The following is a 27,380-nucleotide window of genomic DNA, read 5'->3' as shown; positions in this document are numbered from 1 at the left end:
ATAGTTTGACACGTATGAAGAGGATTCTGTTTCCAAGAAGCAATGAAAAGACTGAAGCATTAATTACATACTTCATGACTTTTTATTTAAGCACAGCATGTTCCTATTTTCAAATGTTGATGGCTTTTAGAAATGGCATAACAAATCTCAGAAACGTTAGTAAGTCCTAATAGTATGCTGATCAGACATTAATAAACAGAAACCTATGGGATCAAAAGAAATAGCAATGGGAATGTAGGAATCAATTTTGGCAGTGGCTGTGATATGAGCAGAACCAATCTTCTCCACTTTGGATTGTGTATCCTGTATTCTGTTCCAAAAGAACCACACAACAGCTGGGAGTGTTAACAGAAAATAAACTGCCAATTTTTGATGAGCAGCGCACTCTTCAGTGAAGACTGATGCCCGTTGGAACTGGTAAGGTAGAAGCCAGGGAGACCCATATAGACAGAAACAGAGCCAAGGTGTAGCCAACTAATTTTAGTTTTGTCCCCATCCTCCTCCACACTGAGTTCTACAGGGCCAACACTGGGACTTAAGAAGTTGGAAGGTGACAGCCAGTGTTGCCTGTAGCTAGAAAGCAGGCAGCTGGGGACTGGCAGACGGCAGCTAGAGGGTGGTGGGGCAGTGCCCAATTTTCCCAAATGAACCAGCCTCCATTGAGATACCAACTGAGGAGAGTGCAAACAGCACTTCACACCCCTTAATTACACAAATAATAATATCAGTGGGCCTCTCTTTAGTGAGTGCTGCAAGACCAAGACTGAGATACTGGATGTTCTGCAGTGAAACAGGGAGCCAGCTGGGATCCCATGCCCTTCAAGTGTCCCGATTTTCCAGGGATAGTCCCAGATTTACAGAACTGTCCCAGTTCCTGATCTGATCCCAGAATGTCCTGCTTTTCCTTAGGACATTCCTATTTTCATCAGAGAAATGTTGGAGAGTATGGAGTTATCTGACCCCTGAGGCACATGAAGACAGCCCTGTATAGTGAAGCTTCTTAATGTTGAATGTTGTTGTTAGTTGGAAGCCACCAAGAGTGGCTGGGCTAACCCAGTCAAGATATGTAGGGTATAAATAGTAAAATTATTATTATTATGGAATAGGATGTCCCTATTTTCACTGGAGAAATGTGGGAGGGTACGGGACTTTGGAAACAAGGTCTGATGATGCATTTATGCTTGCTTGCCCTCTTTAGTATGCAGCACATTATTAAGGCCTCATAAGATGTAATATTGCCAAGCCCCATGAAGGAGTATCTCTGTGCTGGAATACTGTGGAGCTTCCCAGAGGAGAAGAGAGCAGCAGACAGGTCTAGGATTCACAATGTGCTTCCTGCTCTTTGCTTCTAATTTTTGAACATGTCTCTCTGAGTCTGTCTGCTGCTTGAGCCTTCCAGGCATTGTTGGTATGTAGGCCGAGCTTGGAAAGCATGAACACGCACAAGCATGAAGACCCGTCACCAAGAGAACTTAGAACACATGCATCTATCTTCTACTTAATCTCCATTAACAAAGAACCCCTGCTGCTTCCCCTGCCCCAAACACCTTACAATTCTAACTGAGGAAATGACATGAACCCGTAGGAAGGGGACACTGCCGACAGGTGGGCTCTCTCCTGTCTTTGCTGAAAGGTGCCATTTTGTTTCAGTGTCTGAAAAGGGCCCCGCGAGGTTGGCAGTGCTAGCTGCTACTGGACTTAAGACTTGAAAGGTTAAATTATTGATTTCTTCAGCGTGGTACTTTATAGAATCTCCTGTTTGGGTATCACCGCCTGAGGCAAAACAGTTGCAGGTACTACTTCAGGCCTGGGGGCAGGACCTAGCTTGTAATCTTCACTTCCTGTACTGGTTGAAGGAGAAGGAAGGGATGTTTCAGGAGATGCTGTGGAGGGGAAAAAACACAAAAAGGTGTTATTTGCAATAGCCTGGCATTAGTCTTCAACCAGTGGGTCAGGACTATAGATGTTGGGGAATTCCATCTGAAATGGGAGCAGGAGTGGACATTGCTGCAATTTGCATGTTCATTGGAGATCAGGAACTGGACTCATACAAGTGAATATGAGTAGCATTCACTAGCTTTTTTTTTTTTTTTTTTAAAGTCTGCAAATGTTATGTATGTAATCATCCCCTGAACCTTTCCCTCCAAAGAGGTCTCTGGGTTGGACAGGATCCTGGCAGGATCAAAGCAGAGTACTTCTGGATGCAAAGCATCTTTGCTATCATTGAATTACATTACTGCTGTGTACAATTTCTCCCCTTGCTGTGAAGAAATGCGCACTTAAAGTATGCAGTTTCCTTTTCAGGAAATTGCATATTGCATCTTAAATTTTAGCAGTGAAATTGAAGCATCGCTCCCAGATTTTCCTCTTCTTATCCTCGCTCCTTGGAAGAAAGCGCATGCCTTTCTGAAATGTTCCAATATGTGCACATTCAGAATTTAATATTTCAGAGGAAAGATCTGCATAGCCTTAATAAGCAAAGGTTTTAACTAAGTGAAACAGATAGGAAATTGGACACCTACAGGCTGAAATGGTGTGAATTACTGATCCGATGCTGCTGGGGAGCACAATGTGTCCTGGAAGAGGCTCCATGTTAAGGCTGGAAGGTCCTGACTGGTACTGTGGTGCATCCATAGTGGTCCCTGCATGAACAGAGAAAAAAGCTGTCTCATTCTGCCAGTCATTATTGACCAAATACCAAACACAGGCGTCATTTTTCTTTGTTTTGAAGTTCATTCTGCCTTTAATGGGAAAGCCTAATGCAATCCTTTTGCTTTTATTGATGTGACCCACTCTGAGCCTTCAGAAAGCATTTTCTAATTATGCCATTCTCTTTGTACGCAAACACCCAAATGGACAGATGGATTTGTCTCCTGGCTTTTGCCCAAAGTGTGTCATTCCCCCTAGTTTTGTTTAAAGGTACAGGCGGGGTAACATTTCCAATCCAAGGGCTGCCTTTCCTTCTGGGCAACTCTGCAAGGGCCACGTACCAGCAGTGGGCAGGGTGAAAGGGAAAAGTGGGTGCAGCAAGTTTACCTTTGTCTAGTAGGCTAGTGTCTACACACACCTGTACATTCTCTATCCATGGAAGCAAGGGCAGTGGCGTAGCGTGGGTTGTCAGCACCCGGGGCAAGGCAAGTAATTTGCGCCCCTTAACCCGGGGCAAGGCAAGTAATTTGCGCCCCCGCTGCACTGTCCCTCCCCCAGATAGTCCCTCACTCTCTCTTCACACCGCACCGCACGCCTGGCACCCTCCCCTCCATAGTGGGCGGCGACCCGGCGGCTCGGATCGGATTCGCACAGCCAGCACTGCAGTGAGAGAGAGTGAGTGAGCCAGGTAGGGGCAGAGAGCTGCGAGTGCGAGCGCCCCCCCCCCAGATGTTGCGCCCGGTGCGGCCGGCCCCCCCTGCACCCCCCACGCTACGCCACTGAGCAAGGGGCATCACCAGAATTCCATGACACATCCGAACAAGGCAAAAACATTTCTGGCATGACACAAAGCCAGTGAAGAGTGTGGCCTAGGGAGAGTTCTGAGGACCATATAGAAAGGTCTGGAGGGTCACATTCTGGCCTCTAGGCCTGAGGGTCCTCTCCTCTGTTTTAAGACACGCAGGTGAGAAGGACACAGCACCATTCCAAATGTTGTTACCTCCCAGAAGCATTTCCTGCAGCAAGCTGTCAATCCTTGCCACTCCAAAGAGCTTGACGAACTGGACCTGCTCAATCATCTGCCAAGTGATGCTTTGGAGAGGAGGCAGCAGGAGGAGAATGTCACTGAATCGGCCTCGCGAGTCATACTGCCGGTCGTTGATGTAATCCTCCAAGTTCACCTGTACCTGAAAACGCATGTTTTTCACCTTCCCGGGCTCACTCAGGCCTTTGCAATCTGGGAGGGAGAGAGAAACTAACTAAGGTGAGTTTGGCTTGCATGCAGCCATTTGACTCAGGGGAATTTGTGGTATTCCATATGTTGGACTCCACCCCCACCCCCAGCCCTGACCATTGGCCATGCTGGCTGGGACTGATGGGGGTTGGAGCCCGACATCTGAAGATCAGCAGTTTCCCTGTCCCTGCCTGAAAGGGTTTGCAACTAGGATATGCACAGTACCCTCTGAGATCACCGGAGGAGATTTCTCTGTGTACCCTGCGCCACCATCTGAGACATAGGTCGCAACAGTGCATGGAAGAACATTCTCCCCAGTGAAGCCCAGTTTGTGGAATTCCCAGCCCTAGGAAATGGACATGTGGTGAAGACAACTGAAGAGGGTGAAGGAGAGACAAGAGGAGCAAGGGATGGACTTAGGCTTGGTTATGGGATAAAGATGCCCCATGCTAATTTCACATGTGCTTATAGCTTGATCCAACCCATTTCCACATTAACCTGTACCACTCCTGCTAAATTTCAGACACCTGGTTGAAACTGTTTTATGCCAGGACCACTCTGCTGCACTGATGTTTAAATCTCTGGCATTTAATTTATGTTTCAAATGTTGTACAGTATATCATATGTTTCTATTTTGTAAGACTGTTGGGGACTGAGATGGTGAAACTCAGGGTATACCTTTTTAGAATAAATAAATTATCCTCTTATTGCATATTTTGTTGCTGCTTTCTAAGAAATCTGCATGAAGATTTGTATTTAAATACATTATTGAAAAATAGCTGTTTTATAAATAATTTTGTTTCAACCTATGCATTTCTAGTGGGACATGGGTGGCACTGTGGGTTAAGCCACAGAGCCTAGGACTTGCTGATCGGAAGGTCAGCGGTTCAAATCCCCCTGACAGGGTGAGCTCCTGTTGCTCGGTCCCAGCTCCTGCCAACCTAGCAGTTTGAAAGCACGTCAAAGTGCAAGTAGATAAATAGGTACTGCTCCGGCGGGAAGGTAAACAGCATTTCCCTGCGCTGCTCTGGTTCGCCAGAAGCAGCTTATTCATGCTGGCCACATGACCCGGAAGCTGCACACCAGCTCCCTTGGTCAATAAAGCGACATGAGCGCCCCAACCCCAGAGTCAGCCACGACTGGACCTAATGGTCAGGGGTCCCTTTACCTTTACCTTATACATTTCTAAACACTCTTTTCTCCTACAATACAAATGCTAAATCGCATGAGTCAAGAACCATGTTGTAATATTCAGAGACGTGCAAAATCCAAAAAAAAAAAAAAAAGCATTCCGGTCCACACATTAATCCTGAAGGTGTAGATCAGATAGTTCATTTTTCAGATTCACCAAAACTCCAGTATGCCTAGAGGATTAAGGGGTTCAGCAAAAGGCCTTAAAGAAAACTGAGGTTTGTGGGAGGGTTCTGAAGAAAAGGTGAAGGGGGTACCATATCAATGAATGGTCCAGAGAGGAACCTGAAGCACAGTGGATGGATAAGCAGTGGAGCCTTGCTGCTGAAATCTGCATCATCCTCTGATGATTAATGGATTTTGTGACGTTCAGTAGCACATGAGAGGACCTCACCTGGGTCAAAGAACACAATGGCTTTCAGGCAAGCGTATTCATTCTCATCAATCTGAATTTCTCGCAAGGGCTTCACCAGCTCATCCAGAATTCTGGTAGCTACACGGGCAATTTCAAGCTCTGGACAGTGCATTGGGATGATGAAGTCATTTCCTGAAAAGGGAGGGAGGGAGAAAAAGCATCTTACCTTGCTGCAAAGAGGAACATAGGATGCTGCTATACACCAGATCCTTGGCCATCTTGCTCAGTATTGTCTCAGTATTGCTCAGTATTGTCTCCCAGCCCAATCTGGAGATACCAGAGATTGAACCTGGAGCCTTCTACATGGAAAGCAGATGTTCTGCCATTGAGCTCTCTAGACCTTCTCCAATGTTTATTGCAAATATTAATGTGCTGTTTCAAAATTATTATTTTTAACAAATTGGCCCCGCAAGTAAGAATGAACAAGCTTCTGGATTTAAAATGGGACTCTTCACCAAACAAAGTTAAGGCACAGTTCTCTGGTTGCCTTGTCTGAAAACCTGATGGTAAAGAATGAAAAGGGTGGACCCCCTTCTCTGTTGGGGAAAGGATGTAAGAGTGATGTGGAAGCTGTAGACCTTCATATGTCCTTAGACTCCAGCTCCCATCAGCCTCAACCAACATGAGGGGGGAGTTGGAGCTCAGCATCATCTAGAGGGTCCCATCTCCATCTCCAAGCTAGAGTGTTCGGGGCTTTTCAGGTTGCAACCCTGTGTACACTTACCTGGCAGTATGCCTCATTGAACTCAGGGGGGTTTACTTTTGAGTAGACAATGGATGCATACGATACACTTTAAGGCAATAATCCTATGCCCATTTTCCTGGCAGTAGGTCCCATGGAACTCCCTGGGGCTTGCTTCTGAGTAGACATGTATAGATTTGCATTGTAAAAGGGATATTATATGGTGGCTGTTTGTAAAGCTGTCTGTCTAATGTGCTATCTTTAGTGTGGAGAGAGGGAACCAGAGAGATATTTTCCCCCTCTCTCATAATAAAGGCTCAGTGAAATTGAGACAGAAGAAAGTACTTCTTCACATACTGCATAAATTCAATCAATTATGTGAATTTCTTGCCCTGCTTCATGTGAGCTTTAAAGAAACACCTGGCTTATCTTCTGTGGGAAACAGGATCCAGCAGGGATCTTCTTGTGTTAGGGTGATACATTTTAGGGTGGGGTGTTTATATATTATTGTTAACTTACTAGAGGGATGCAGGTTGCGCTGTGGTCTAAACCACTGAGCCTCTTGGGCTTTGCCAATCAGAAGGTCGGCGATTCGAATCCCCACGATGGGGTGAGCTCCCATTGCTCTGTCCCAGCTTCTGCCAACATAGCAGTTTGAAAGCAAGTAGATAAATAGGTACCGCTGTGGTGGGAAGGTAAACCGTGTTCCTGTGTGCTTTGGTTTCCATCATGGTGTTCCGTTGCACCAGAAGTTGTTTAGTCATGCGGGCCACATGACCCGGAAAGCTCCCTCAGCCTGAAAGCGAGATGAGCGCCACAACCCCATAGTTGCCTTTGACTGGACTTAACCATCCAGGGGTCCTTTACCTTTACCTTTCACCTTACTAGAGGGAGTTGGACAATATGGTCTTTGGGGGTAATCTTTCCAGTTGTCTTATTCTATAATACCAAAAATATAATAATGAACCACTGTGGTTTTGAAAACATGGAGAGAGTACAGAGATCCGGTTACTCTGTGGAAACCAGACAATGAGGTGAGTTATAGTGCATGGGTATTTTACCTAGTAATAGAAAATCTGTGTATGGTATAGAACGCTTTGCAGCTCCCAGCAGTAAGTGCTCACCAGCATGGGCTCTTAGCAAGGCAACCTGTGAATCCCAAGAGAGAGAGAGAGAGAGAGAGAGAGAGAGAGAGAGAGAGAGAGAGGAGAAAGAACAATTTCATACTGACTAAACAGTAGTCTGCTTTACTGATGCATGCCAACAATGGATCTTGATCAGATCCTAGTTCTGGTGAAGTGATCAAAACATGAAATAAATCAGCCAACATCCTTATGTCTGGTGCTGCCATAAATTTCCTTCCTTCCTACCTACAGCCTCTGTACTTTCTTCCCCTTACTGGTACTGGGGTGGGGGGAGGAATCCTAAAACCAAATACAGACCATAGGTTTAAGATTGTTGTTAATTAAATGGACATAAAACCAGAGAGTTACCCATTGGGATATATGGGAGAACTCTGTTTGAAATTAACTAGGACTGAAGCCCCAAAGCCACAAAAAGGAAAGAAGTGTGAAGGCCTGGCTAGGGTGGCCTTGTGTCCAACTCTACAGAGGTCAGTCCCCTGTTTGAAGGTGGCCTCTGTTTGAAGGGCTGTCTGGCTTAAGCCTGGTTTTAAAATAAAGGACCCTAAGAAAGGAGTGCAGGTGAGACTTGACAGTGAGCACTAGGCAAATGGGTCATCTGGTCACAGTCTTCTCCACACTGGTCACAGTAACGTCTGTGTGAATTATAGCCATTATCTTTCAATGTGCCTCTATAGATAGGAAATGAGCATTTGCAAAGCGTATGCAAACCTGTCCTCTCCTTTTGTCGCCTTTACAAATGGTGCATTTCCTGTGTGTGTGTGTGTGTGTGTGTGTGTGTGTATTTCATAAAAATGTATACACAAATGTAAAAATAAAAAAAGCCCTCAAAGCAATTTACAAAAAAGAAAACAATAAAACTGAGGAAAAAAATCACAACCATACCTTAAAACATACCAAAGTTAAAATATATGTTTTGGTAATGTAGAAGTGACCATCCAAACCTGATGCTTTTACCCAAGCCTGGTAAACTGGAGTAGCAGCTAGGATTGTTACATCCAAGCTGGCCTCAATATGTGAAATGTGTTCCTTGGTAACCTCCCTACAGCTTCTTCACACTCATTGCCTCCCTAGGGTTCCTACAATGCTGCCTACCTACAACCCTCAGTGCCATTGGCCTGATCCATGACGTGCCATTGGCCTGATCCAGCAGGCTCTTCTTATGTTCTTCCCCACCTCCTTAAGTGCTATGAGGTCTCTTCAGAGCCTCTTGTTGCCCCAGTTTGTCACCTCATCTGTCCAATTACCCAAGTTCCCTTCTCTTCCATCAACACCTTCCCTTCAGGTACCTTTTTCTCAGTCCATTCTACCCTGTTTTTGGTTACCTTGCTTATGGGCGTTACTTCTCTCTTGGACTGAGACTTCTTCCTAGACCAACCCCCAAAAGCCACTCCTGTCTCTAGGGTCTGTGCGAAGCTTTCATCTCAGCCAAACTGACAACTTCCACTCCCCTCTCAGAAGCAGAAAACATCTGTTCTCTGAGCAAGTGCAATGTTTGCTAACATTCCATAACATCCTACCCATCCAGCTCATTGATATCTGAGGCTCTGTGCAACAGTTGCCATATAATACATGTGTTAGCTTGAAAAATGCTAATCCTTTACACCCAGGTTTTCTATTCTCTCTCTCCCAAATCACTAAATCAATCCATAACTGTTGTGAAACGAACAAATGTACAGATTTTTGAGTTAGGAAGTTTCTCCTTTGCACATCGCAGGTCTGCAGAAGGAAAGCATAACGTTGAAAGAATCCAGGTTGCAGAAGCCACCTATGCCTCCTTCCTCCCCAAAAGTTGCTTTTTTCACCTGGTCATCCAGGGGAAGCTCACAGAATGCTGGGATGTATTTTGCCCACTCAACGAGGACCAGGAGCTGCTGCTTCATCGACTCACACACATCATTGATGGTTGCAATCTTCTTCATGGCAATATCGGCGCTGTGCACAGGACGGAGAGCCGAATACTATAAGAGAAAAGATCAGGCACCCTTTAACTAGGCAATCCTACATCTCCTTCTCCCCCATTTTCCCACTCCTTCATCCCTCCATATAACACACCATCGTATAGATGAGTCTATCGTGCCCAAATGGAAAGTTACCCTTTTGTCCAGAAGGTGGCAATAGATCACAACTATTCTATCAACAACGTATGTTGACATTATGAATTTGCCTTGTGCCCAAACTTACCCTCCAAGTTCTGGAAATCTGTAGTCCTTCGGTGCAAGAGGCTTGCATTTTATTTATTGATTCCTGTTTGGGACACTTTAGAATTTCTTCATAAAGAGAGAGAGAGAAACTAACTCCATAGTACACAGTTAGCTAATACCTTTATTTTAGGACCAAACAAAAAGTAGCCGAAATGTGGCAAGCTTAAGAGTTCTCCAGAGTTCATTGTTGGATAAGATCTTCCATGTGGTAGGGAGTGGTTAAACAATGAAAAAGAATAAAGAAAAGGATGGGGAGGAATGGTCTGGATGTTACAGCCAAAAAATGATAAACAAATTCCAAACATACAGTCAGAAGCTTCCCCACCTACTGGGGCTAATGGGAAAGCCCAGCTGAGGATGTTGGGGATTTCAGGAAATGTGGGCGTTCAGGGAGGCTGAAGAGTTCATAGCCATGTACAGTATCTGCCCTGCTTTGGCCTACTAAACTAGCCAGTTGTTTGGGGGTGGATGAATTTGTCCATTTTGGTTTCTCAATTTGACTGCCTTAAGTTCAGTCATCCACATTTCCCCAACAACTAGTTCTCACGAAAATTCATTTTAGAGCATATATGCAATTCTCCTTAATACAACGCACTTTTGCCCCTTTTGTTGTTGTTGTTCTTTGCTTATATACACATTTTATTGCACATTTCACCCTAGTATTTTTGAACCCATTACTTGGCTTGACAATTGCACTGCAAAATATGGAGATACACAAATTTCAAAAGATGGCTGTGTTTCAAATCACATATTGTTTTGGAAAGTACGAACTAGGTAGGTTCACCTTTAGATGTGACCTGAACCACATTGTGCTGCCTCAGGTGCAGCAGAAGAATACAGTGGTACCTCAGGTTACATACGCTTCAGGTTACATACGCTTCAGGTTACAGACTCTGCTAACCCAGAAATCATGCTTCAGGTTAAGAACTTTGCTTCAGGATGAGAACAGAAATCGTGCTCCAGCGGCGCGGCGGTGGCAGGAGGCCCCATTAGGTAAAGTGGTGCTTCAGGTTAAGAACAGTTTCAGGTTAAGAACGGACCTCCGGAACGAATTAAGTACTTAACCCGAGGTACCACTGTATGCCCTATTGCCAGGTTTCAATGTGGTTAAGGACCTCAGGATAAGAAGACTCCCAATGACCACAAGATGTAAGAAGAAATGGGGGGGGGGAGAGGTTCCCCTCCTACCTGATGCGCCATTGCCTCTGCTTGGGTCAGAATGGTGATTGACAGGGCTCCGTTGTCTTCGTAACTGCTCCGGCGGATGCTGATCCTGTCACGCTCATTCTGTACAGCTTTGCAAGAGAGACGAAGCAACCGTGTCAGGCAGGCATCCCCTCCAATGACCACACAACCAATTGTCAATAAGCAAGAGAGCTGACTTGCACTGTAATTTCCGAAGTTTACATTTCTTACTGGACTTGCACCAAATGGAGATGCTAGGAATCTTGGGAACTGGTCAGGCCAGGTAGGAAGAACCCATAGGCAAGTGTTCTGGTGGGGACGTGGTTAGAATCATTTGCAAATGTTCACAACCTTTGAATTCATATTCCTTTTATTTTTACTTTCCTCTCCCTATGTGAGCCTGCCTGGGCTTTGAGATATTCTGGGGAGGTGTTTCTCTGCCTCCATGACAGGCATATTTGGTAAGCGCACAAGACAGGGTCTTCTTGCTGGCTGCTCCCAGATTGTAGATCTCCCTCCCATGGGAAGCTAGAATGGTGCCCCCCTCTGCTTTCCTTTTGCCAGCAGGCAAAGATGTATATTTTGTTCCAACAGTCCTTGGCCACCAACTAGCTGTTGTGGCAGTGTCTTCTAAGGGTGGGTGTTGTATTTTTGTCTCTCTGTGTGCTTTGTTTTCAGTGCCGCTGTAGATATTCATTGTGTGGTTTAAGTTGCATCTGTTTTCATTTACGCTAAGCCCAGGATAGAAATTAAGTGTCAACAATACTGAGCTGGATGGGCCAATGGTCTGACTCAGTGTTCTCCCACAGTACCCTAAAGGCTAACAAACACATTTTTGTGTTGAAAGCTTTTGTGGGTCCCACTTAGGTATATGGATGCATAAGCCACGCATATATACCCTGAGAACATAAAGAAGAATTATTTTATGACAAAGTGAGGCCAAAAGGTCATCCACGCAGGAGATAAAAAACAGGTGTGTCACATACTGTTTAAAGCACAAATGAAGACAGGATCCCATTGAAGTGAGTTGCATTAATGCTCCTATCATAATCACACCCTTTGGAGAGCAAAGTGGTTCCTTGTTTATCTTTTGTGTGGTTTATGGTGTATATTTTTCTGTTTTCCCTTCAAGGCAGATAACAACCCCCCAGCCTAAAGCACGACGTTCTCAAGATCATTTTGGCATTATCGCAGGAGGTTCCTTGGATGAAACTTATCCAGTTAATATTTTACCTACTGTAAAAGTAAGTCATTATTAGGTGGTGAGTGCATTGCAATGCATTTCTGATGAATGGAAACATTAAGACTGAGACAGGGATGGGCAAACCTGTGAATTTCAGTTTTTCTGTTTCCCAGAATTAGGTTGAGTTCTCCACATTTTCCTTGTGAAAATTCAGCAGCATTTTAGTGTGAATTCCTCCTAAAGTGCACACCTTTGTATGCAGCTTTTCCTAATGTACACATATTTGCAAAGCGATTTCCCCTTATATAATGCATTTTATATGCAGTTTTCATTTATATATGCATTTTTGTGAACACTTTGCCTCTATATGTGCATTTTTCTATTTGTTACTTGACTAGAGAAGTAGATTGCAAAGTTCAAAGATGTGTGAATTTTGAAGGATGGCTTCATTTCAGATAGTGTATTATTATGGAAAGTGTGAATTAGGAAGGTTTGCCCATACATGCAAACTGAATTGAGTTTCTCCTCCATCTCTAAGCTGAGGCCAGTAGCCTATCTGAAAGGCTGGGCAGACACAGAGGCTTACTGAAACTGCACCACTGGAAATACAGCATGGTCACAGAGCAAGTTTTGACTCTGCCTTTGCCAACTCAATGCCTTCTTGGTGTTTTGGACCAGAATTTAGGATGTAGAAAATCACTGGGCATTTCCTATCAGGAGCCTTGCTATATCTGAATTTTGCTGAGCATTCTGCAATCGAATGATGGAAAACTTCAATGTCCCTTCCATGTCCAAAATCTTGAACAAACAGGACTGTGTTTGCTGTTTGACTTCCTAGTGCAACACCAACCAAACAATTTGCTTCATTTCCCCTGAAACATGATCGGATTGCTACAGAGGGGGTGGATCAGGGTGGGGCAAGGGGCGGAAATAAAAAAAACCATAGGAAATCGATACATGTCCCAGTAAAGGTCACTTTTCTGGCAAAGGAAACAAATCAGTAACTTCCCAAAACTTTCACTAGATATGCTTATACTATGTAAATGATGAGGGTCTGATTGCAACATCTGGTGCTCTGCTGATATACTAATTACTTATTTTATTTTATTTTTTTAAATAGTCCCCTTTTCGTGCATAAAGCTCTCAAAGCTTTATGCTTTGGTAATTTAAAACAAGATGAGGTTTCTATCCTTGTTTTTCATCTTGTTTCATCTGGCACCATCACTATACTGTCTTTATCAAATACTGAAGATGCACCTCTGGCCTTTGACACTAGAGAGGTATATTTTCAGGGGCCATTATATTCTTGTGACTGCAATTCATCTTTAACTGGTTTTAATGTATTTTTGAATGGCTGAAACCTGCCCTGAGACTGCATAGTGAACGGTAGACAATAAATCAAACTACTAATACAAATTTGAACTCTGCTTCAAGAAGCAAAATGTCTTAGGATGGCACTGTCTGGGCAACGTCCTAAAATTTTTCCACACTCCCCCTCCAAACCACATGATCCAGCTCTGCCTATTTGTGATTCAGAATTCATCCATTGTGATTCAGCACTCTCATTAATGGTGCTGCAAAGGAATTTGCTGATGTGGAACTTGGCACAACTCATCAGCTCCCCCAACGCTAGCAGCAGGCTACTGAATGCAAGGCTAGCATCACAGCAGTGCACATGGGACTCTGGATCAGGGGATAGTTTTAGACCATTTACCTTCCTTCTTCATTCCTGCCCGGAAACATTTCTTCAGACGGCAGTATCGGCACTGGTTCCTCTTGTCCTTGTCTATTATGCACTGCCTGCTAAATCTGGAAAGGGAAAGAGGCAAGCTCTGAAAAAATCATTGGTGATATGAAGGGCCGGTCCTATCATTTGGCAGAGTGAGACAGCTGCCTTCGATGGCAGGTGCCAGAGGTGAAGGTGGCAATGAGCAATGCTAAAGGCTGGACACTCCCTTGCTAAGCATAGGAACAGGGGAAGCTTATACCAAGACAGACCATTGGCCCATCTAGCTCAGTATTGTCTATGCTGAATGGTAGCAGCTCTCTGGGGTTTCAGACAGGAGTGGACATTCCCAGCCCTGCCCAGAGATGCTGGGAATTAAACCAGGAAGTTTCTGGATGCAAAGCAGATACAATGAGCTACCAGCCCTTCCCAAATCCTGCTGCCTTGTACGCTGTCCTTTTGCCGGGGTTGAAGCAAGGGTCAACTGTCAGTGTGGTTGGGTTGAGAGCTATCTTGTTCTTTGCCTCAGGCAATGAAATGTCTTACTCTTATTTTATTTTACATTTTACATCCCACTATTTGTCCATTATGGAACTCAAGGTGGAGTACAAGTGGTCATTGGGTGGCCACCCATCCAGCCACTGGCCAGACTTGCTTAGCTTCAGCTAAGTGTTAGGGCAGCTTCATGGACGGCCAACAGAGATAGGCAATTCTGTCTGTTTCTCCATTTCTCATTTCCACCCGCTTAAATTCATTTTTTCAAGCTACTGTAGCAATTTATGAATTTTAGTTAAAACAGTCCTCGTGAGAATTTATTACAAATTTGGTGCAAACTTCTCCTGACCATAGAATCAGAGTTGGAAGGGACCTCAAGGATCTTCTCATCCAACCCCCTGCAATGCAGGAATATACACCTGTCCCTTATGGGGATCAAACCTGCAACCTAGCTGTTACCAGCACCATACTCTAAACAACTGAGCTATCCAGTTTTGATTACATGTGCTTGTTTTTGCACCCAATTTCCCCAAATATAATGCATTGTTGTGTGTTATTTTCATGAAAACATGCCCTTATATGCAAACTTTACCCTAGTATGTACATTTTTGTACAAATTACTTGGATGGAGAACTCCAGTGCAAAATTAGGAAACGTGTGAATTTTAAAGGATGGTTCACATATTGTTTCAGGCAGTGCAAACTAGAGAAAATTCCAAGTTGCCATTCATCTTCATCTTCATGCCAGTGACAATGTTCAAAACTTATGGAAAAGCCTGTCAATGTCCAAGGATGACCTAGAAAATAGATCTACCTGCACGAGTAGACGTGATTCTTACGGACGCTCCTTCTGAAGAACCCTTTGCAGCCATCACAGCTGGAAGCTCCATAATGCTTCCCAGTAGCACGGTCTCCACAGATGGCACACATTGAGCTGATCCCATTCGCCAGCAGGCCGCCACTCCCTGACTCTGAAACAATGGCATCTGCAAAAAAGGAGTTCACCAGTGGTCAATAAAGTGGGTGTCCTGGGGATGCCAGTCCTACTGTGAGGCAGAGGGAGGCGGCTGCCACAGGTGACCATAGGTAAGAGTGGAAACAGCTGGGTCTGCCTAGCAATTTATAAACTAATCTACTGCCCTCTAGTGGAGTGGAGGATGGTGTCTCACCACCTATGTCTAAGTTAGGTGCAACAACCAATCTGGTTGGCTTTTATATATGGAATGGGTGGGGAGATAAGCTCTATCTTTCCTCTTGGACCAACTCTGGAAAGGGAAAAAAACCAACCCAATCCATAGAGTATTGGGTCTTGCCTTATTTTTAAAATCAAAATTCACATTGCTCACTGCTGCGTGTTAAATGAGTCAACATTCACAGCATACATTTAAAGTACTTTAACCAGTCATGGTTTCCCCCAAAGAATTCTGGGAGCTGTAGAATTTGTTAAGGGTGCTGAGAATTATTAGGAAACTCACATTTTACCCACCCTGAGCTACAATTCAAAAATTGGTATAACAATCTATCACTCTTCAAAAGGAACTATGGACATCATTGGTTTGTAAGGGGAACAGAAGAGTCTCCTAACATTTCTCAGCACACTTCACAAACTACAGTTCCCAGAATTCTTGGGGGAAGCCATGGCTATTTAAAGTGTTATCATAGTGCTTGTGGTCTAAATTAGCAAAGCCACCAGTTGACACTAGGTGGTCCACCAGAAATTGGCCATGGAAGAAAGGTCTGCCCATTCCTAAGCTATTCCAATCAGGATCCTGAAAATCAGTCTATGCCAGGCATAGGCAAACTCAGCCCTCCAGATGTTTTAGGACTACAACTCCCACCATCCCTAACTAGCATGACCAGTGGTCAGGGATGATGGGAGTTGTAGTCCCAAAACATCTGAAGGGCCGAGTTTGCCTATGCCTGGTCTATGCAGTCCTGGGATATGATGCTACAAGCCAAGACCAGTGCTAGTGCAAGAGATGGTGCCTTATAGGTCTTGAAATGGAAAACAAAACAAAACAGATTCTTAATCATTAAAAAGCTATTGATTCAGGTGGTTCAAGCTACACCACACAAGAAAGCAGAGAAATAAAACAGCTGACCCAGGATCAGTTGACAATCTTTTGGGGAGAGGGGAAGCGTTATTTATTTAGAGTTGGATCCAAAGATGCAGTAGAGGACAAATTTCTGGCAGCGGTGCAGTTCAATTTAACTGTTGTGCAAGAGCCACCAGAAAAACATTATGTGATGATGTGCAATGCATCTTCTGTGAGCAAGTATCCTGAAATGTTGTGCAAGTCCACGTGCAAAAGATGGTTCAACAAGACTGTGCACACATGGAAGCATCCCAACGGGCTTCTATTTTCTTGTCTTGCACAGGGATCTTCCAGCAACTGCCCTCCCAACCACCTTATTTTACCAATGCTGCTTTCTCAATCCAGGCAGCTGCCATTTTCACATTAAAAAACACACAACCAACTTGGCATCAGGCAGGAATGAGAGGCAGACAGTGGACAGGAAACCTCCACTAAGAGGCCAAGGCCTGTCTGACCACCAGCTGCATCTTCCCAAGAGAAGATAGGAGCCCAGTGCTGCCTGGTTCTCCTTCCTGCCTGATGCACCATCTCTGAAGCAGCACCTCACATGATTGGTGTCTCTGTGCAACAGCGGATGCCAGGTGTTCCTTCCCAAGTGACTTGCCTGCAGGAAAGCCTCTTGTGAAACAGCGCCCCCTCCAGGTTTAACCCTCCTATTCTCAGTCAGGGGGGAGTTGCAACATCCCCCACCTGTATGTTTAATTAGGTTTTAAAGGGGGGAAATAAACATTAGTCCCACCCCTAAACTAATTTGGGACTGGATCTGGGGTGGGTGGCTGGGGTGGGGTGGGGTGGGGGGTGTAACCTGATTGCCCACCCCAATTGAGACCACAGGCTGGAGGGAGGGAGGATAAGCTGTGCACAGCCATAAGTTATACCCGACGTTCTCATGTTTACAATTGCCAAGTTGGCTTGTGGTCATTAAACCAAGAGAATTAAAACACAACATAGCATTATAAGAGACCACAGCATCAGTAAAGCAGCCAAGCCACCCAGCAGTGAACAGGCTGGTCATCTACTGACTCCTCTGCTCTCTGAATCAGATGCCTAAAGCTCAACTGTGATGGAGCTGGGTGGGTATCTCTGGAAGCTAATCCCACAATCCAGGTGTGAGCACTGAAAAGTCCCTCCCTTGTTTAGCCATTCAGGGGTTTGGGAAGATAGCATAAGAAGAGTCCTGCTGGACCAGGCCAATGATGCATTTAGTCCAGCATCCTCTTCTCACAGTGGCCAGGCAGCTGCCCCTGGGAAAGCTGCAAGCAAGGCCTGAACACAACAGCACTCTCCTCTCCTGTGGGTTCACCCAGGCTCAGGAAACCCCCTTGCCACCAGAGTGCTTGCTGGATCCTGGCGCCGTCCCACAAAGGTGCCTGACCAAGGTAAGCATCGTTGGCATTAATATTTTGTGTCACAGGGGCATCTCTCTGATTCTGCCTTCTGAAACCTTTAAAAAAATGGAATCGTTTGTTGATGCTTGCCACCTGTCATTTAGTTTAACTCAGCTAAGTAAATGTTAGCTTGGGATATATGATGATGACATTTTATTTGGTCATGAATACTCCTCAATGCCTTTGCTTGGAAAGAAAAGGCTGGCTGATTCTTTAAGTGAGTGAAATAATATTAGTGATGCTATGATGATGTCAAAAGGAGGGGGGATGAAGTGCTTTTCAAAAGCAGGTGGTGGGTGAGAAGAAAGCAGGCAATATATGGCCACATCCATACCATACATTTAAAGCACTATTATACCACTTTAAACAGTCGTGTCTTCCCCCAAAGAATTGTGGGAGCTGTCGTTTGTTAAAGGTGATGAGAATTGTTAGGGAAACCCCTTATTTCACCTTGCAGAGCTACAGTTTCCAGAGTGGTCTAACAATCAATCACTCTTCATAGAGAACTCTAGAAATTGCAGCCAGGACTTTTAAAGTGGTATAATAGTGCTTTAAATGTATGGTAAAAGGTGTGGATGTGACCCAGGTATTGTCCATCTTCTGTGCGACAGTCCTCAGAGATTTGAAGACCACTATGATGTCTCTCCATAATCTCCTCCAGGCTAAAAAATAATTCTTTAAACTGTTCTTAATGGAACTTGGGTTCTAGATCTCCTCTAAACATACCCTAATTTAAATACAATAAATGGCCTTGTTCTGGGGCAGGAAAATAATTCCTGGGAGTGGCTCTGAGATATATTTGTGGTGAGAATTCTCTGGCAGAAAAATAATCTACTCCGTCCAAGTTCCACAAACATTCTGGCTGTGATGGATGCACTGTGTGCAGTTTGGGAATTTATGGCAATGTCTCGGGGTAGAAAATGTATCCTCACAACCGCATCATGTGTGGAGGAAGTGCGTAGCACATTGTTGATCTTCAATATATACAGTGCATGCAGAACAAAGGGCTGACGTTTAAACCTGTAAACCTACAGTTTATGGTTAGCACTCAACAAGATAGACTTAATTATTTCTTTGTTAGTCCTTCTTACTTATAAATCCCTAAACAACTCTGGACCATGTTCTTACTTATAAAGCCCTAAAAAAAACCTCTACTTTATTCACTCTATTGGCCAGTAAGGGCATTACGGTCAATAAATGGAACCTGGTTAATGTCACCATGGTCTGATGGCTATCAGCTTGTGATAATGCAAAGGCAGGCTTTTTCGCTGGTGAAACCAGTGTAGTAGAATGATCTCACTGCTGAAATCTGAGATGCCCCATCAGTACTGGCATTCCTCCGGCTCTCAAAGACAAACTTGTTTAGACAAGCATTCCCCTAATCGGCTAAGTTGAAATTCCTGCTCTAATTGTGGGGGAGACCTATTAAAATTGTTGTGTTGTTTTAATGGCCTTGTTTTATTGTACACTTTAATTCATTTTAATGTTCTGGTGAAATTATTTTATTGTGTATTTTCATTATGTGTGTGCGTAGAGAGATGTGCCTGGCGCCATCATTCTCAACTTCCCTGTGGAACGCCCTCCCACCAGATGTCAAAGAGAACAACAACTACCAGACTTTTAGAAGACATCTGAAGGCAGCCCTGTTTAGGGAAGCTTTTAATGTTTGATGTATCACAGTATTTTAATATTCTTTTGGAAGCCGCCCAGAGTGGCTGGGGAAACCCAGCCAGATGGGCGGGGTATAAATAATAAATTATTATTATTATTATTATTATTATTATTATTATTATTATTATTATTACTAAGTGCAAGCAAAGATGTTACTTTTCAGTCAACTAGTTGCCTGTTAATTGGGGTCACTTGGGAATGACAATACCTTAGACTGTATTGGTGTTCTTCTTTTAGTAGTGTGGGGTAAGATTTTGCCCTTTTTGTTTTTGCAGAATTTAGTCAATGGATGCCATTTCATCCATCTGATGTCTTTTAATTTTGTATCATGTATGCTTTTATAATTGTAAGTCACTCAGAGCAGCCTAGAGCTTCTCTATATAACAAAGGATCAGTCCTAGTTTTCATCTTGGAATCTCAATTATTATATTAATTCCACAGAGCTCGCAGTGGAATTGCAGCTTGTGTGTCAAGTTTCTCCCTGCTTTCCTCTTCTGTACTTCTTATGGAACAAAATGTATATCCTGCTAACTGGACAAAAAACCTTCAAGGGGTTTACAAAGAACAAGAACAAGTATTCATTTAAAATATTGATGAAAGCAAGCATTAAAATCAAGCTGACACGCACAAAGTCCCAAAATGCAAATAAAATCAGCCATACTACCTGCTAATAATTACATGTTAAAATGGCATGCCTTTGCAAGCTTGGTGAAACAAAAAAAGTTTCAAACAATACAGTGAAGGCAACCTGCCTAATATCAATGGGCAGGGCATTCCAAAGAGTAGGTGCTTTTGCCCATTGCTGGCAATCACAGGTGGAGAGAGTGCCGGTGCACTCAAGTTCAGCTCACAGGCTTCCCAAAAGGGCATCTGGTGGCCACTGTGAGAACAGATGGCTGGACTAGATGGAGTTTTGATCTGATCCAGAAGGCTCTTCTAACGTTCTTATGATTCCTTACAAGTGCAGAATGAACGTTATGCGGCACTTGATAATGTGATATCAACTTACTCAATGCCACAATGTATTTTATTATGGGTAATTCCTTGCCAACGAGTGGGGTGAGGCTTATTGAAACGGCATTGAGATGTTATGTTATCTAGCCTGTTCTGCCACACCTCAAGAGCGGAGCCATTTTTACTCCCAATGCCCTGTGCATTTCTCCATGAATTCAGATATATAGTCTATTGCCTTCTTGGTATGTTACTCTATAATAAGCTTCCTTTGTTTGACTTGGTCTTCCTGGCCACCACGCATGGACCAGATTGCAGCTGTGACATTTTTGAAAAGGGTCATGCTGAACTTCTAGGATGGGGGAAAGTATTAGGGCAAACAACGAAACGTTTTCATAAGAGAAGTTCTTTTTCCAAGCCAGTTGTCAAAGCATTTCCAATTAATGAGGTACATCAGGCAGATACTGAAACAACAATATGAGGAATTGTATCATGGGGCAGGTGTTAGTCCAGCATAAACAATGTAAGTTAGGAAGACCAGGGCAGCTAAAATGGTACCTAAGAGAAAAATAAACAGATGTAGCCTGATGGGGAATATTTCTTAAGTTTGTAAGAGTTGGTTTGAAAAGGAAAGAAAAGGGAGAGGTGGGGGGGGGGTGAGAAACAGGATCATAAAGTATTCTAGATTACAACCATACATCTTGTTCTGGTTCAATCCACTTCTGGTGAATCTTCAAAATTTTAAAATCTACTGAAAAGAAATGTATATTTCTTTCTTTTATTGCCACAATTTATATCCCACTTTCCCACTAAATATTCAAGATGATTTTCTATTTTTAAAAAATCAAAAATCAATGCATACTAATAAATGAAGCAAGAGCAATTTCAATCATACCGGATAAAACAAGCTAAAATTATTACAAAGACAGTATCGGCATAAAATCCCATTCCCAAGGCAGTCTTCCAAAAAATGCCACTGAAAAGAAACTGTCTTTGTTGTCCACCTGGAAGTGAGTAGCAATGGGGCTAAGCAACCACATAGGTGTTCTTTGTAAGGTCAAGTTATGCTGGCTTCACATGGGAACATAGGAAGTTGTCTTATACCAAGTGACTATTGGTCCATCTAGCTCAGTAGTGTCTACACCAGGGTTTCCTAAACTTGGGTATCCAGCTGCTTTTGGACTACAACTCCCATCATCCCCAGCTAGCAGGACCAGTGGTCAGGAATGATGGGAACTGTAGTCCAAAACAGCTGGAGGTCCAAGTTTGGGAAACCCTGGGCTACACTGACTGATGATGACTTTCCAGGGTTTCAGGTAGGAGCTTTCCCCAGGCCTGCCTGGAGATGCTGGAATGTTACCTGGGACCATCTGCATGTAAGGCAGATGCTCTACCATAGAGCTCTTCATGTCAGAAGTGACCATCTTAGCAAGGCTACTGAAAGGCCACTGAAATCCAGTGGGGTTCTTGGAGGTTACAGGAAATCACTACAAAATTAAGAAGGTTAAGGTTTCATCGCTGGATTTTAATTCAGAAATTCTTTTGACTCTTAAATATGCATTGGAAAGGGCATTGACTTCGACAAAATAAGATGATTCAATGGGGCATATCTAAAACTCTACCCAAAGATTAGCTTTTCAAGAAACAAGTGCGCAGATGTTGCTTGTTTATCGTGCAAGATGAGATCCACCAAGTTTTCCTTCTACAAAGTGTTTCTGCTTCAAGGATATCCCATTTCCCTGGTGCTCAAGCTGCAATAAATTGCAATCGGTGGAGGGGAGGGGAGCTCAGTTTTTCAGCCAGTAAACTTGCAGAGTCCTATTAGGTGTGCTTGCGTCAATGTCATGAACACCTTACTCAAGAGAGTGCTCGTGATATCTCTGGTGATAAGCAGTGCAGCTTAACACCACCACCTCATGTCAACACCATCTTTGTACGCTTTAAAAGACATTTCAATTTAATTTTATTCTTCATCTCTAAAGCCAGCCTCAACGTTTTCCTGGCATACCACCCTTTAGAGAATAAGCAGGAGCAGTGCCAGCAAAACTATCTCCTCCCCCTTCAGTGATGTACCCCCATTTTGAGAGTCTTAATTTTGTTTCAATGTGAACTTCCTTTCAGGGATCAATATATTCCACCTTCCCCATTGCAACAAAGAAGTATCACTTTATCAAAGTTCCTTTTTCTTTGGTGGAGGGCGGTGGGCAGGAACACTAGTGAAAGCTCCAAAGCCCTGGATAAGAATGAGACTGAGAACACAATACAAGACAAAGCCTTTCCTTTCTTCTAAACCAGTTGCTAATTCCGTAATTTGAGCAAACACCTCCCCTAATTTCCCCTAAACACCATTAAAAAGATGGCTGTTTGTCTATTGTAAGAGCTTTGTGAAAGCTCTTGGATAGACCTCTTATATTTGGATCACTTTACTAATGGGATATGTTGTGGTCTCAAGGTTTTGGCTAGCTTGTAGGGAAGGGGGTGTTTTCTTTTTTAAGCTGTTTGGACAAATTTTTGATGAGGATGCTTACCCAAGACAAACATGCTCATTTCAAAACAGCAAGTTCCTGACTATGTTGGTTTACTTATTAACAGGTAGGCAAATACCACAATGCCAACTTGAAACAGCCTTCACCTTTCAGAAAAGCTAGCGTGTTGTTTCTACACTATTGTATAGATATAATTTATTTATGAATCCTAACCTTTCTAAATATGTAGCAAGGTGGAGCTATAGAGATAAAACCAATCAAAGATCCATAACACATCATTAAAACCATTAATAAAACATCAATGAATAACAATAAATATTGATCGGTTAAAAGAAAAATGAGGTTCCAAAGCCCTTTTTAAATTAAACAGTTTTCAGAAGATGTCTGAAGGGAGGGAGGGACAGTTCTTGCTGAACTTCTACTGGCAAGGAGTTCCATAGGGCAGGGCCTACCACACTAAAGGCTCGGTCCATAGCAGAGGCTGGCTGAAATTCGGGGGCATGGGGAACCACAAGAAGTACTCCTAGGAATGATGTCCTGTCCAGTCAGTGACACTTGAGCCACAGGTTGTAAGAAAAAAACATATTTGAAGGAAACATCAGCTCAAGCTTCCTCGCTACCCACAAACCTTCTGTGTCAAAGTCACAGAAAGCTGTCACCATATTGTTTAAGAAGAACAGGGAGGCACCTGTGTTTCACCTTAAAGACTAAGAGAAATCTTGTAGCACAAGACTCAAGCTCATTTTATCAGATGCTTGAAATGCCATTTCTCCCCTTAAAGACTAACTCATTTATAATTGTGTGAGGTTTTATGGACTAATGGAGTTGACTGCAGTCCGCAAAAGCTTATCCAGTCATTAATGTGTTCATCTTTAAGGTAGCACAGGGTTCTCTGTTGCGTTTGCTACAACAGACAAACACAGCTCCTCCTCTGGAAAATGAAATCTTGTACTTCATAAGATATGTAAAATGTTATGTTCTCCTCAGCTGGTATATGGGGGAAACGTGTGTAAAGAGTGAGCCCGAATGGTCATGAAATCCAAGAGCTACAATCAGAACCAAGATGACATGAGATTCTAAATATATGCAAGTTCCGTGAACATTCACAATGAACATGCCCAACAAAACTCTGATGACCTCTCTCCCTGTGCCCCAGAAATCAGCTTTGGACGAGAGTGATTTGGGAGGAGGAGGAAGAGGAGGAGAGGTAGAAGAAGAAGGCCAAGCTATTTCATATATATTTTTAAATGTAGTCTCTCCCCACCATCTCATTTATCAATGGTACATCTTGCCAAACAAAGTGGACAGTGGTATAAAATGCCATTTATTTGATAAATACATCATCAGCATAATATTGGGAAAGTAGATTTTTCCAGGCTTAATAAACAATAGTCTTTGCTGTTGGCTAAGTATTTTGCAGCATTGTGATGTCATAGCAAGGTGAGTGAGGTGTGGAATACACCTTTTCCAAGAGATTTCCATTGATTAGAAATCCATTTTCTCAATCACAATACAACAAGCTTTTCAATCTAAGTCCCTTATCGGCAATATAATTCGAGGCCGCAGCATAAGACGCGTCCCAATGCAGAAGTCCAAGAGTTCACCCACACAAATGCGACACCCTCCACCCTTCGACCCCATTCCTTCTTGTCCACCGAAGAGGACAACATTTGAACAAAGGTAGCAGAGGCTGATTGGAGAGGCAACGGAAGGTATCTCCTCACTCACCTGATGAGTTTGTGGGCAGCACCCTCAGGTTTTCGAACTCCAACATGGTGTATGAGGAGTCGAGGGACTCAGCGTAATCTGGCATCTCCATGTCCATTAGGCTTTGACAAATCCGCATTATTACTGTCAACAGAGACAAGTGAGGCCCCCACGACCCTGCTGTCAATCACAGCGAGGATCTCCAGCACGGTAGGGTTGACAACTACGGCAGGCTTGAGGATGACAAATCATTACCTAACTTTCCCGCTGTTCCCTCCCCCACCACTATCAGAAGGTTGGAAGGTAAAAATGACCTAGTCTTTATTGCATGCTCTGCCTCTCTCTCTCTCTCTCTCTCTCTGCCTTGTGCCCTATGAGTCTATGCCCTGAATCATGATTATATGGTGGCAGATAAGACCTGGTCTAAATCAACTTAAATTGCATCCTCCGTTCAATAGTGTGTGGTTTATGGCAATCCTTAAGCAAACATTTTGAAAAGCGCAGGCAACGACAGATGATCTAACATACTCTTTCTGCAGGACACGAAGTGTTGGAGGCTATCATGCACTTTTTCATCCTAGGTTTTGTTATAGGGTTTTAAATATCGATATTTGTCAGAAAGGATCCTGGAAGGAAAGTGCCACCATTTTGTGAAAGAAAAGGAAGGAAACTACATGAAAGCCACACATTCATAGGAAGCATGTGAAGCCACAGAGAAAGTTATTCAGGTGCTATGAAGGCCACTGTTGGCTCTTAGACCAAGCAAACAAACAAAGACCCCCATGTATTTCTGCCTGGGAAGTATAATGTATATCCAGTGCTCCCCCCCCCCCCGAAAAATAGGTGCCAGGTACTCATCATGAAGTTGTTACAGTAAGTGCTACTCTTTTTAACCAAAAGAGAGAGCTGTGCTGGTACTGCGTACCCATTGTGTATATGCCATTGAAAATTCTGATGTCTGAACAACTATTGGAAAGTTGAAATGTAAAAGGAGTGGCAGGTGTCAAATATGGGTGCCAAAGATGGCAATCCTTTGTGCATATGTGCATGCAAGCACATTAACTTAGACCACAAGAATGATGGGGACAACAACTCAAAGTCCTCAAATGCCCAGACTTTAATACCAGATGCAATGCACTACTGTATCACCTAGGGTTGCCATATTTCAAAAAGTAAAAACCAAGACACCCCAAAATTGTTGAGTTTTTTTAACAAAACCCCCCCACAATTTTTCAATTGACTTGCCTAAGATCCAGGACACAGTGCCACCTTTCGAAAATGTATGGCAGCCCTAGAATCACCAACCACAATGGTGCAGGGAAGGATAATTGTTTCAGTCATTCCATTGTTGGCTCCGCTTTGATCCATTACATTGGGCTAATGCAGTATTTGTTTATACTTTGGTATAAACTGGTATCTGGTACTAGTATCCACAGTTAGGGCTGCTCATTTGGGGACTTTGAGTCTCTGGATTGTATCCAATGAAGTCATTGCACAAGCAGAAAGGCTTCTGTTTGTGCAGTGGATCTTCCTCTCCCTCTCCCCCCATGTGACCTCCCCCAAATCTGCTCTATGTTATCCCCCCAACCCTCTGGAGCAGATCTGGGAGGGGCACAGGGGACAGGGGGTTAGTAGAGGGAAGGAAAGGGAAGTTCCACTGCAAAAGCAGAAGTTGTTCCACCCAAATAATTTCACTTGATTCAAACTATTGTCCCCATTGTTCTGGTGAGCATGCATTTGCACATTTAAAAATGGCTGCCATATTTGGATCACGCTGCTGGCCACCACCATTCTGTTTCACTGGTACACGTGGAAAATATGGCCACCAAATTGAAATATTTACATTGGCATATGAACAAGCATTCACACAAAATGCATTAAATAGCACCACAAAAACAGAAGCGGGAGCAGCATCAGTTATGGGGAATGAAATCCAGTGGCACACTTTGAAACTGTGTGGGTGGCGGGTTTGGAGTTATGAACAAGAAACTTAAAGTGAGGCCCACAGAGCAAGATAGCAAGAAGAAAGACCTTCATAGAATTTGTGTGTGCCTCACTAAAATTACACCCATGGAAAACTGAGTGATTGGATTATTATTTCAACTCTAGGCAAACCTACTCTGATATGCAGTCATGTTTCAAGAGAAAGAGATGGGGGGGGGGTGCGATTTCCAGAAGGAAGGCTTTGGGCCAAGGGATTGTCAACTGCTTTCTCTGCCAAATTTCCTGAACTCAGATTCAACTCCATTAGTAGGGAGGCCCAGTTTAACCTAATAAATCCTTTAATAAAACAAATAATACAAATAATGGGACAAGCCAAAGGCAGTCTTTGAACAGCTCGACATCTTCTGTCTTTCTCTCTTTTTCATACTTGTGACCTCAATTCAGTCCTCAGACTGGCTAACCTTTTGCTGGAGGTCACTAGGCTCAACCTCTGATCGTTGTCTCTGACTGGCAGACCCCGCATTACCACGTCAACATGTGACCTGTGAAAACACAAGATTGGATCTGTCTGGTCTGCCATCAGCCAGTGTGAAAACTGAAACAAAGACCACCCCTAAAATCTATCTTCAAGCAAGAACGTTTGTTATCATGTGCAAGATATAAAATAATTAAGTTGTGCAATCAATTCCCTCTTTGTTTCGAAGAATAAGCACAGCACAGACTCCTTGGAAAGATAAGAGTTTTATGTTTTTTTATCCTTGGACTATGTACCAAGGCTTCCAGAAATGCCAGCATCAGCTCAATTAGGCGTTAATTAGTAGTTCTGATTTTGCTTGTGACTCTCATAGTGGGTCTTGGAGAGTTATGTCACAGCAAAGCAACCAACCAACCAACCAACCAGGAAATGGGTATTTTTCAGACACATGGACAACTCACTATTGTAATGACAAGGAAGATGCCTAGATTCCCACTGATACATTACATAGGAAGTTGGATTTGCTAGCACTTCCTGCTTTGCCTGTCCAACATGAA

At 43.5% G+C, this 27,380-nt stretch overlaps 1 protein-coding gene and 1 long non-coding RNA gene across 2 annotated transcripts; one reads left to right on the top strand and one right to left on the bottom strand.

Annotated features, from left to right (window-relative positions):
• Positions 1–63: 63 nt before the first annotated feature.
• LOC310684100 (hepatocyte nuclear factor 4-beta-like) lies at positions 64–24,560 on the bottom strand. Its single transcript, XM_083454562.1, has 10 exons — positions 24,426–24,560; positions 14,920–15,091; positions 13,600–13,694; positions 10,706–10,812; positions 9,119–9,274; positions 7,233–7,320; positions 5,469–5,621; positions 3,650–3,886; positions 2,523–2,642; positions 64–1,883 (listed from the first exon to the last, which is right to left on the bottom strand). Exons 1-10 carry the CDS (start codon positions 24,541–24,543, stop codon positions 1,744–1,746), a joined length of 1,386 nt encoding a protein of 461 aa, XP_083310688.1. The 5' UTR covers positions 24,544–24,560; the 3' UTR covers positions 64–1,743.
• Positions 24,561–24,568: 8 nt separating this feature from the next.
• LOC310684101 lies at positions 24,569–27,029 on the top strand. The gene is made up of 2 exons (XR_014514685.1): positions 24,569–24,707; positions 26,863–27,029. It is a non-coding gene; the product is annotated as an uncharacterized lncRNA (long non-coding RNA).
• Positions 27,030–27,380: the final 351 nt, after the last annotated feature.

This window comes from Podarcis tiliguerta, assembly GCF_965153285.1.
Source record: "Podarcis tiliguerta genome assembly, chromosome: 8".
In the NCBI taxonomy this organism is placed as follows: Eukaryota; Metazoa; Chordata; class Lepidosauria; order Squamata; family Lacertidae; genus Podarcis; species Podarcis tiliguerta.
This window is presented reverse-complemented; position numbering and strand designations above follow the sequence as displayed.

What these genes read in the sequence shown, in the direction of transcription:
- LOC310684100 (XM_083454562.1), bottom strand. Translation starts at nt 24,543, where the DNA reads ATGCGGATTTGTCAAAGCCTAATGGACATGGAGATGCCAGATTACGCT. An exon ending in AGCTTCCCCTGGATGACCAG is followed by an intron (nt 7,321 to 9,118) that starts GTGAAAAAAGCA and finishes TGGGATTCACAG; the next exon opens with GTTGCCTTGCTAAGAGCCCA. An exon ending in CACAGATTTTCTATTACTAG is followed by an intron (nt 5,622 to 7,232) that starts GTAAAATACCCA and finishes CTCCCTTTTCAG; the next exon opens with GAAATGACTTCATCATCCCA.